This window comes from Mastigoproctus giganteus, chromosome 1 (assembly GCF_048544385.1).
Source record: "Mastigoproctus giganteus isolate SK-2022 chromosome 1, ASM4854438v1, whole genome shotgun sequence".
Lineage (NCBI taxonomy): Eukaryota > Metazoa > Arthropoda > Arachnida > Uropygi > Thelyphonidae > Mastigoproctus > Mastigoproctus giganteus.
Window position 1 is genome coordinate 77080255 of NC_143575.1, and position 11400 is coordinate 77091654.

The window sequence follows — 11400 nt, forward strand, 5'->3', positions numbered from 1 at the left end:
ATTATAAGAGCTTCCCTGGACTTAGGGGAGATACCCATGGACTGGAGATGTGCAAATGTGACCCCAAAAGGGAAAGTCTTGCCTGACCAATTTGATTGGATACTATGATGTGGTCACAAAGGAACTGGATGCAGAGAAAAACTTTGATACTGTTGCACATGGAACAGAGGGTGAAGTGGAAATGGGTGTTTTTTTTTTTTTTTTTTTTGGCTGATGCTGCATAAGCTTGCTTTCTTGCATCAAATGCCTCTACTAATGCTAAGAAGTAATGAAGAATGATCTGGACAGGAATGCATTCATATTGCAGTCACAACATGGAGTGTGAAGGATATCATAAGAGGCAGTCTTTTCTGGCCATTGAAAATGATAATGCAGTAACAAAGGAACTCGATGCAAAAAATTTTTACTTCATATTCTTAGATTTCAAAAAAAGCTTTTAATACTGTTCCATAAAAAAGATCTGTATGAAATAGAGCAGTGCAGCATTAGGGGCAAGTTACTGCTATGGATAAAGGCATAACAGAATGAGGAAAGAGTGATTATGAGTGGGCACTGCCCTCCTCGAACTACTGTTATTAATGGAGTTTCCCAGGGTTCATTGCTGGGCCCAGTGCTTTTGGTTATTAATGATATCAATAAAGGCACATCAGACTTAATGTCGAGGGTTTTCAGATGATACAGAGGTTAGCAGATTGGTAATTAAAGTTATGGTGTTGCAACAAGGTCAAGAAAATTAGGCAGATGCCTTAAAAGTGGCAATTGAAGTTTAACATTGATAAATGCAAGGTTGGGTATCAGTTATCCCATAATAATGTACAAACTGTGTGGTACCATATACTCAGATTTGTGGAGAATGGAAAAGATCTGGGGGTAATTGTGGAGTCAGACATGAAGTTTTCTGAGCACAGCACAGGCTGTTAGACCAGCTCATGTGGCTTTTTCATTTGATAGGGATAAGGAGGTGATTATCTCTTTGTATAAAGCAGTGGTTTGGTCACATCTTGAGTACTGCATACTCAAATCTAAAGCCCCATTTTAGGAAAGATGGGGTCTTGTCAGAACGGGTACAGACAAGAGTAACAAGATTAGTGAGGGTACAAAAGGGTGCTCTGACTAAGAAAGGTTTTAGTTCTGTAAATTGTAGCATCTGGAAACTAGGCACCTGTGAGGAGATCTAACTGAGGTATTTAAGGCTTGGAATGGGTTAACGTAAATGCTGATAGTATCTTTCCTCTTTCTCAGACAACATCTATGGGGGAGGGTATAAATTGAGGAAGGGTGGTTAGAGGACAGATGATTGTTGGAACAGCCTTCATCTACTACTCCTGTTGAAGTGAATAGTGTGAATAAATTCAAGAACTAGATTAATTATTAGAGGTAATGGACAAGTAACGAGATTTTTTTTACTTTTGCTGATACTGTATAAGCTTGCTTTCTTAAATAATTTGTCATTACTAATTAGTTTGGCAACTCTAAGTTCTCACCAAATCATATGAATCACATTCCATTTTTCTACATTATACACTATTATATTTCGTGTACTTTTGCATTCTCCCTCCAGTGGTTGAAGATGCTTTTGTCATCAAAATTTCACCTAAAAATATACACTGTTGTCAAGCGAAATTTAGTTCCCCCCCATCGAGGTTTGACATTCGGTCTACAGCATTAATTTTGTTAGATATGAAGCATAATATTGCTTATCTGATAAAAGTGTGGCATATTTTGCCATGGTTTCATAGGTAACCACTATGCTTTCACTGTCTGCACATTCTCTGCAACATGCTCCTGGTCACATAGCATTAGTAGAGGCATATGATACAAGAAAGCAAGCTTATGCAGCATCAGCCAAAAATAAAATAAAAAACACTCCCATTTCACGCCAAAAACATTTCCGGTCTTTTACATTCTCTACCCTATCAGAATCGTGACCTTAACCCCAACTTGTTCGTTCGAAATACCTGTCCAGCTGAGCCTTAAATTTATTTAGGCTATCAACTTCCACAAAAAGGGATAGAAGTCTGTTCCACCAACCAACTACCCGCTGGCCAAAGGCAAATTTCTGCACATCTATCCTACATCTGTCTTTCCTCAATTTGAATTTATGCCCTCTCAGGTGATTATTCTGAGCAACAGGAAGAATCCCATCAGCATTGAGCATGCTCAACCCATTCAAGGCTTTATACACCACTATCAGATCTTCTTGCCAGTGCCTAGTCTCCAGACACTGTAATTTGCAAAACTTAAGCCTTTCTTCAAAAGAGCAACCCTGTTCCATTCACTAATCTTGTTGCCCTTCTCTGTACTCGTTCCAGCAGCTCTACATCCTTCTTGAAATGAGGCATCCAGACCATTGCCTTATACAAGGGAAAAATCACCTCCTTATCCCTGCTAAAAAAATTTCTGTATATCATTGACAAGACACCATGAGCTACTCTAGCAATTACCCCCACCTCACAATTACCCCCAGGTCCTTTTCATTCTCTACCACTGTCAGTGTTGTACCACAGAGTTGATAGTTACTCCGGGGTTACCGTTTCCCATATGTAGTACTTTACATTTGTCAATGTTAAACTTCATTTGCCACCTCTCAGCCCATCTGCTCAACCTTTCCAGATCCTGTTGCAGCAGCATACTGTCAGTAGTGTCCTTAACAACCCTGCCAACCTTTGTATCGTCTGCAACTTGGACATTAAGCTTGATATACCATCATCAATATCATTAATAAATACAGAAAACAACAATGGACCCAACACTCAACCCTGAGGGACTCCACTAATAATTACATTAGTCCACGACGAGCAGTGTCCATTGATTACCACTCTTTCTTCTTCCCCTCAACCATCCCTTTATCCATAGCAGCAATTTACCTCCAATGCTACACTGCTCCAATTTATGCAGCAGTCTTCTATGTACAACAGTATCAAAAGCCTTTAAGATCCAAATATATAATATCAAGGTTATTCCCTGCATCCAGTTCTTTTGTGACTGCACCATAGTATCAAATCAGTCAGGCAAGACTTTCCCTTTACAAAACCATGCTGTGTCCGAGCTATAACTGAAGTCTTGCCTAGATGATTCTGTAGTGCATTTTTTAACAAATGCCTCCATTAATTTTCCTGGAATAGAAGTTAAACTCACAGGTCTATAATTACTTGTGTCAGCCTTTGATCCTCCTTTGTGAATTGGGGTCACATTTGCACATCTCCAGTGCATGGGTACCTCCCCTGAGTACAAAGAAACTCTCATAATTATGGCTAAGGGTTTGCTTACTTCCTTTGCTGCCTCCTTTAATATAACTGGATAGATCCAATCCACCCTGGGTGCCTTTTTTTGTCTATCCTCAACAATTTCTCCTCCACTTTCCTCTCAGTTATTACAAAATCATCTAGCTCACTCCCAGAGTTTACTTAACCTCTAGCATTCCCTTTCCTGAATAACTCCTCATGTGTGAATGTACATGCAAAATACTCATTTAGTTTGTTAGCCACCTGAGCAGGATCATCCACAGTTGAACCATCAATATCCAGTGGACCAATCTGATTCATCCCTTTCCTTCTCGAGTTTACATAGGTGAAGAACTCTTTTCTGTTTTTGTTTGCATCCTTTGCCAAGGATTTCTCATAATCTGCCTTTGCCTGCCTAATCTCCTTCGTGACTTGGTTACAGACCAGCTTATATCTATCATAGGCTTCCATGTCACCCATTAATTTATATGTATCCCATGCATTTTTCTTCTCTGCCATATGTCTCATTAGTTCATCTTACATCCATTTAAGCCTAAACCTTGAACAATATTTCTTAGTTGATATGTAAAGCCTAGTAGCTTCCAAGATAAGTTCTTTGAATGCTTCCCATTTTGAATTTGCTGTTGGTAACATCATCAGTTCGTCCCACTGTACAGAATTTATACTGTCTCAGACTGTAGTCACCTTTACAAAAGCAAAAACCCTTCCCTTTACCCCTGATGGTAGTTATCTCTTTGAGTAAATCCCACTTCAGCACACTGTGATCACTGCCACCTGGTGGTTCCTTTATCTGCAGGTTCTTAATGCATGAAGAATCATTACTGATAATCAGATCAAGAGTATTACTCCCTATAGTTGCCTCCCGAACATGCTGATGTAGGAAACAATCATCCAATAAATCCACAAAAGCCTTGCTAGTGTGTGAGTGACCAACTTGCAAATTCCAGTCAATATCTGGGAAATTAAAATCCCCCATTATAAGACTCTCTGATTTACTGGCCCAATCTATTTCCCTGTACAGTTTCTTATTATACTCATGAGAGTCATTAGGCCTATAGCACACTCCTGCTCTCAATTTTGACCTCCCAATGCTTATGTCACACCAAACTGACTCGACACTGCACTGTCCATCGATGTCGACTGGCTTCACTTCCTTGGATTTTGTGTGTTTGTTAACTAATAGCATAACTCTACTTCACAATAAAGATTTATTTATTTATTACCACTCCTCCCTTCCTATCCTTTCTGTACACATTCTACTCCCCACATTCCAGTTCTGTATTCCTTATATCTGTGTGACACCACGTCTCTGATATCCCAACAATATCTGCCTTTGACGTTTTGAGCAATACCTCAAATTCATCAAATTTATTTACCAAACTCCTAGCATTGGTGTACACGCAAGTATACATTCACCTGTTCCTATTCTTAGCTACCCTAACACAACCTATGTGTTTACTTGTACTGCAATGACTCCCAGCAGCCTCTGAAATACCCTGCATCTTGTTTTCCAGGCTGCTGCTCATTCCAACAGAAGCAGTGCAAGAATTACTTTCACCTCTGCCATTGGCTACTGTTAATCTATTAGTCCTTGTATCCCTCCAAGCTAGCAGTTTTCCGACCCACCTAACACTGCCTCGATAGCATCAGCAAATGTTCTTGTAACCTTTCTATGTACGTGTAATCCCATCCCTGTAGAAGCAGTCTCTCCTGTTAATAAGTACAGACCAGGCTGAAAAATATTCTACCCCTTGAGCCTTGCACAATCTTTCCAAGGCTGAATTTACCGACAAGGCTTTCATCATATACTTCCTCCTATCGTGTGTGAAATAAGTGAAACTCCACTGCAGAAGCATAGCTCAGATAATGATTTCAGAAGATTAATTTCACTTGGTAACTGATATTACTCAAGCTGATGATTTTTTTTTTTTTTTTTTTTATTAGTGAAAAACATTTTATACTTATCATTCTTTTAATTAAAACCTTTATTTTAATATTATCAAGTGTTCATAACTGAAAGTTTATTAGCTGTTAGTATTGTAAGGTGCATGCTAGGATTTAACAGCATGTTTGAATTTAAGTACATTCCCCTATGGAAATTGCTCTCTCCATGTACACAAGAGGACAGATGATTGACAAACTACTAGACAGCAGGAACTGAATTTAAGTACCTGTTCTCATACCTATGCACATTTATCTACAAGAACCACTACTGCATTTGATATCCCCATCTGTTCCTCAGTTCTCATAATTCTCAACTGGTCTATTTCATATGATACTAATAACAGTGTATATAACATTATCCAGTTTTTTGTGAACTGTTAACAAATGATGTATTGCAAACTACAAGGAAGGTGAAATGGAAATTTTTGTAAAGCAAACTGGGGAAAAATACTATTCTGTTTCTTCTCTATATGAGCTTCATCTAAAGCATTCTTCATTCCACCAGCATAATGTTTACAGTATCAATGGATGCCTTTGGTTTTGCAATATTTAACTTTATATTTTCAGTTTTAAATATTAAACAGTAAATAAAGTAAAATTTCCTACCAAGAGGCAAGAAAAAAAGTAAAATTAAGTATACCAAAATGCACTTGTGCTTCTGCTACTTACAGTCACCAATCAGTAGTATATTAGACAGAAGTGTCCATCCATTCAGACTCGTCGATCTCAAACTGGGCTCGATTAGTCCTCTCGGTCCTGCATCCATCTCCATCAAAGATAGTTGATCAATGCAGTAATAAACCATTGACAGTTCCATTCCAGAGACTTCCCTATTGTCAAGCAGTGGAGAACTTACAAAAATCATATCCAGTTGAGGTGAAGCAATCTCGCCCTCAAGCATGGACACAGATGACACCAACTCAGATCTGCTTGAAACACATGCAGATGATGATATGGAAAAAGGAATGACTCAGGACGCCCAAATTTTTCAAAAAAATAAAAATCAAAACTCGGTGTGTGTGTGTGTGTGTATATATATATATATAAACAAAGCCACTCACAAAAAGCAGACAGACTCATCTTCCACTCACAAAACCAAATAATGGAATTGCAGAGGTTTTCGCAGCAATATTGATGATATCTACGAACTAATTCACCATTACAATCCTACTACCATATGCTTACAAGAAACGAATTTAACTACAAAAATATCAATTTCCGTCAAAAATTATATTTACAAACAAAATCGACCTGATACTAACAGCTCCCAAGAAGGAGTATCCGTACTCGTGGACTCAAAAATCCCCTCCAGGCACATTCCATTGAAACACAATTAGAAGCTTGCCACACGTGTAGTAATTGGTATCACTCTGGCATTGGTCTCAATTTATCTTCCGCCAAACTAATCATATACAATTCACCAACTAGAAAATCTTATTTCTCAATTACCATCTCCTATTTGTTTATTAGGAGATTTTAATGGACATCATCCATTATTGGGTTCTCTGGTCTCAGGTGGACATGGTGAGCTTATTGAAATGTTACTTGACAGATAATCAAACACTTAAATTCTGGATTACCGACTTGGATCCATTTTCCTACTGGGTCAACTACTGAAATAGAGCTCTCAATTTTCTCTCCAATACTCTTCCAACTATAGAGTGGGAAGTACATGACAATCCTCTAAACAGTGACCACTATCGACTGATCTATAGTATTCAAACTACCCATTCCAAAAACAGAAACAAAAACAAAATGGAAATTTTCCAAAGCAAACTGGACAAAATTTACCTGTCATGTATCTTTTTGATGATGACATCAGTCTTTTGCCACTGACACTGTCACCGATCATATCACAATGCAGATACTAACAGCTGCAACAGCCGTCATCATAGTCTCAAATAAGAAACCATCAGCATATAACAATCACTGGTGGAATGGTGATTGTAACAAAGAGAAAAGAGAAACAAACACAGCATGGAACATGCTGTGTTTGTTTCCCACCACTGCCAACCTTATTAACTTCAAGAGACTGAGAGCCAAAGCTCGTCATGTCCGGCGGAAGGTGAAAAAAAGACTTGTGGTTAAAATTTGCCTCCTCAATTAACAGGTACTGATACCCGAATAATCTGGGAAAAAATAAAGAAACTAAATGGTAAATATCATATGTTGCCTTCTACTATTATTAATTGGAATGGGAAGGTGAGATCATCTGCTGAGGGAAATTGCCAATGCCTTAGGAATGGTGTTCTGTGAATTGTCTGCTTCAACTTCATATCAACCATCTTTTCAAAAAATTAAAGCTGAAGCTGAGAAAAGGAAACTCAATTTCAAAATACATGTCCTTTACCCTATAATCAACCACTCACAATATCTGAACTGGAATAAGCTACAATATAATGATTCAACACCTCAATCAGAAATCACTGATCTTCATTGCTAAACTTTTACAATAGGATATTCTCAGAACATATATTCCCTACGTCCTGGACATTCTTATGTAATAGCCATACCTAAACCTGGAAAAGATCATTCTATTCCTAACACTTATAGACCAATTTCTCTAACCAGCTGCTTGAGTAAGACTGGAAAAAATGGTTCACCATCAAGTCACCTGGTACCTCGAATCCCAAAACATAATCGGTAATAATCAGTTTGGCTTTCAGAAGAATAGATCTTCCAAAGCTGAATCCAACATAAATGCATTCATCAGAAATCAACATCTTGTCATGATATGCCTTGATATAGAGAAGACCTTTGATACCACATGGCGTTACAGTATCCTAAAAGATCTCCATTCTATTCATATGAGGGGCCATTTACCATATTTTATTCAAAGCTTCCTTTGGCACAGATCTTTCCAAGTTAGGAACTGACAGATTTTATCTCACACTTACATACAATAAGAACTCCCCCAAGGCTCTGTTCTTAGTGCCACTCTGTTTGCAATATGAATAAACAACATCACAAACAGCATTCCAAACACTGTTGGCTCGTATCTCTATGCAGATGATCTTAACATATCCTGCTTTTCCCAGAATATGAACTATATTGAGAGGCATATACACATATCCATTAATAACATTGAATTATGAATGGCACAAAATGGATACAAAGCGAGTGGTTTCTTACATGTGTTCCTTGAGTGGACCGGGGTTCAAGCCCATGACTAATAAATACGATAAATATTTGTATTGACGATTTATTGTAAAACTCTACTGACCTGGTTGTCATGCCTCAGTATAAACAGAAAATTCTAAAGTCGCAACACAAATAAACTAGGCCCCTTAACCCTGTTTGCATCTGCCCCCCCCCCAAGTACCTTTGCTCGACCCTGAGAACAAGTGTCTTAAACTGAGCATTTTTTGCATCATTTCAAAGTTTATACACATCCATGGACTCCCACTCAACAGACAAGTTCTTCTGCTGAACTACACTGCAAAAATTCAAAACCTTTCCAACCATCCAACATGGCCATATCTACATAATCCAAAATGGGGAAACTTTACATAAAAACAAACCAGTGGGTTGCCAACAAAAAGGATTAATGCAATTCTCTGACTACTTGCATTTGTACATTGTAGTGCCAAAACTGACATGTGCATTCATAGGTGTAGCGGTAGCCCTGCAAACAGTACCATTTCTCATTCTATTCCCATAGAATACAGCTCGTCGTGAGGTACATTCAGAAAGTTCTCTTAATGAAAGACTGTTCTCCAGTGTCATTGTCAAATCACATCTAATGCATTTAATCATAAAATGTCTATGTTAACAAATGGCCCATCAATCTGCTTTCAACCCCCTTCACAGTTGCACAAACCATTACTTCTTTAACTTATTCTGGGAGACCAATCAAATATAAATGAAATTTTTACCTTCCTTAAGTGAATAAATCTTCTTTACCACATCTAATGCAATCCTGAAATCAGGAACATCATAACTGGCAATATCAAAATTTCAACATGTGCAATATAGCCAAAGCACCTTTTGTGCCATGAAACCCCAAATAATGACAACAATAATTTACATATGTTATTGCATAAGAATGTATGAACTGAAATTTTTTCACTGAGGAAAAATTAAGCTTTGTAATGAATTGATATTTAAGTTTGCATTACCATATATATTATGTATCCTTTGAGTAATTTGTTTGCTTTGTTTTTTTTTTTTTTTTTTTCAGATCGAGTACAGAGATCTTAGACCACTACTCATTCCAACTACAGATGTGGACAGAAAAAGAAAAAAGAAAGTCAACTGACTTCTATTTGAAAGAATAGGTCTTTGTAATTTTAAATTGCCATCCATCATTTCCAGCCAGGTGCTTCAGAGGACCACACTTGTTGGTGTACTCAGTTATATGCATTTCATCAGTATTTCAATACAAATGAGGGTATCCCAACTTTAAAAAACTTGTACAGATTTATGTCTTTGATCCTTCAACTTCAATCTCATTCCACTATCAACGAGTTACAAGAAAGAAAATGGGAAAAAAAGTTCCAGATATCCTGTTCTGTGATTTTTCTGAACTAAAATTTTATTCCACTTTGTGATATCTTAAAATTCATCCCCTTTAAAAACTGATATTAGTAGTCATGTTTGAAAACTTGGGTTTTTTTTCTGTGATGTGTTTGAAGTACTTAGCATCCCATTATTCATTTGTTCATCTTTGCCAGTTTCCATTGTGCCTCTTTCTTCCATCCTTCCTTTGGTAACAGTATAATCTAGTCAATAGTGGTTTAGTGCAAGTGTAGGTTAATATCTACGTAGTGATGGTAGTTTATTACCATTAAAGACATAAGTCATGTTAAGTGTACAAAGTTATTTTTATACTTCTACAAAAGTTGTAGCCATGAATGACTGGTAAGAGAAGGTGATAAAGAGATTCTTATAGAAACTAGGCAATAATGTTCCATTTTATTTTGTCTTTTGCTACTGAAATGATATCCTGTTGGATGCAGCAAAAATGCATTTCTAAAATGGTCTGTATGTATGTATATATATGTATATTTTCTTGTGACGTTAATTTTAATTATGTACTCTTTACTGTATAAATATTTTTAGATTGTTCACTTGGCTGCATGTGATTTCCTGAGCAGCAAAGTTCAAGACGTTTATTTTTATTTGGTTTTGAAAGTTTCATTAAAAGAAATAATAAAATATACGTGAATTTGGTAATAGTAATCATGTACTTGATCCGACTTTTATGTTAAATGTTGTGTTAATTTTTACTTTTGATTGTGTAAGATGTAAATAATTTACGTTTTGGTAGTATTAAATTTAGTCAAACTAGTCCGTTAATTTTAGAATTTTAATTCTTTCTTTAATTAAATGTTTCTAGTGTTGATTTAGTAGCATATAACATCACTCTTAGTGGTATCATGGTATGTTACCAAGTACTACCTCAAACTCTCAGCTACAAAGTTCTAATATATTTGTTTCCTGAGAATATTTCAAAGAGAAGTTCAGAGTTTTCCAGTGTGAATTAAAGGAGAAATTTTCTGTATTAGTTATTTTTATTGCTATGAAGCTATCAGTTCATAGCAATAGAAGCATCAGTTCATCTTTCAGCCTTGTATAATTTTTAAGAAAATATTTGCAAAATTTAAAGAAATCAGTTACCAGTGTATTTTCAAACAGTTTTTGGGTATCATAAATAATTCAGAATAAAATATTCAGTATCATACTTATATCTGTAATGTGTAAAACTTGAATGTTAAAGAAACCATAATTTAACTTTTATACAGATTTTCATCTTATGTAAAATATAAGTACTGATACACTTATGTTACTCATCAGAATATAAATGTCTACTTCTCATAATAAATGACTATTCTAAACAGACCACAGAAAAATATTTTAACTAGCAAAATCATTGAATTCATTTATTACAATACTCATCTCCAAACACTCTTAAAAAAGATTCAGAAGTGCTAAATATTTATATTATGCATAATTGAAGTAATTTTTAAATTTATTAAAGTAATCTTATTATACAGAATATAGTACCAAAATTTTTCATATTAATGTTTAAATATTAAATGTAAATAGGTGTACATATAATGTATATATGCCTGCATGACACTATTCAAAAAAAAGTTTTGGCTATTTAAATGAAATGGTAATAAATATATTGAATTTAAAATTTTGCATACTTACATATTGTAGTTTTTGAATTTCTTTAGTTTGTGTTGTGCATTTATTTTTCTGGAAT

The 11400-nt window shown here is 36.0% G+C and overlaps 1 protein-coding gene across 7 annotated transcripts in view; it reads left to right on the plus strand.

Annotated features, from left to right (window-relative positions):
- The window catches only part of Mctp (multiple C2 domain and transmembrane region protein), a 690267-nt gene extending 680141 nt beyond the window's left edge, over positions 1-10126 (plus strand). For all 7 annotated transcript variants that reach the window (XM_090373448.1, XM_090373456.1, XM_090373439.1 and 4 more), the window contains one exon: positions 9370-10126. In XM_090373448.1, the coding sequence (XP_090229574.1) occupies positions 9370-9447 (78 nt within the window). In that variant the 3' untranslated portion in view covers positions 9448-10126. The remainder of the gene's footprint in view (positions 1-9369) is intronic.
- The last annotated feature ends 1274 nt before the right edge of the window (positions 10127-11400 follow it).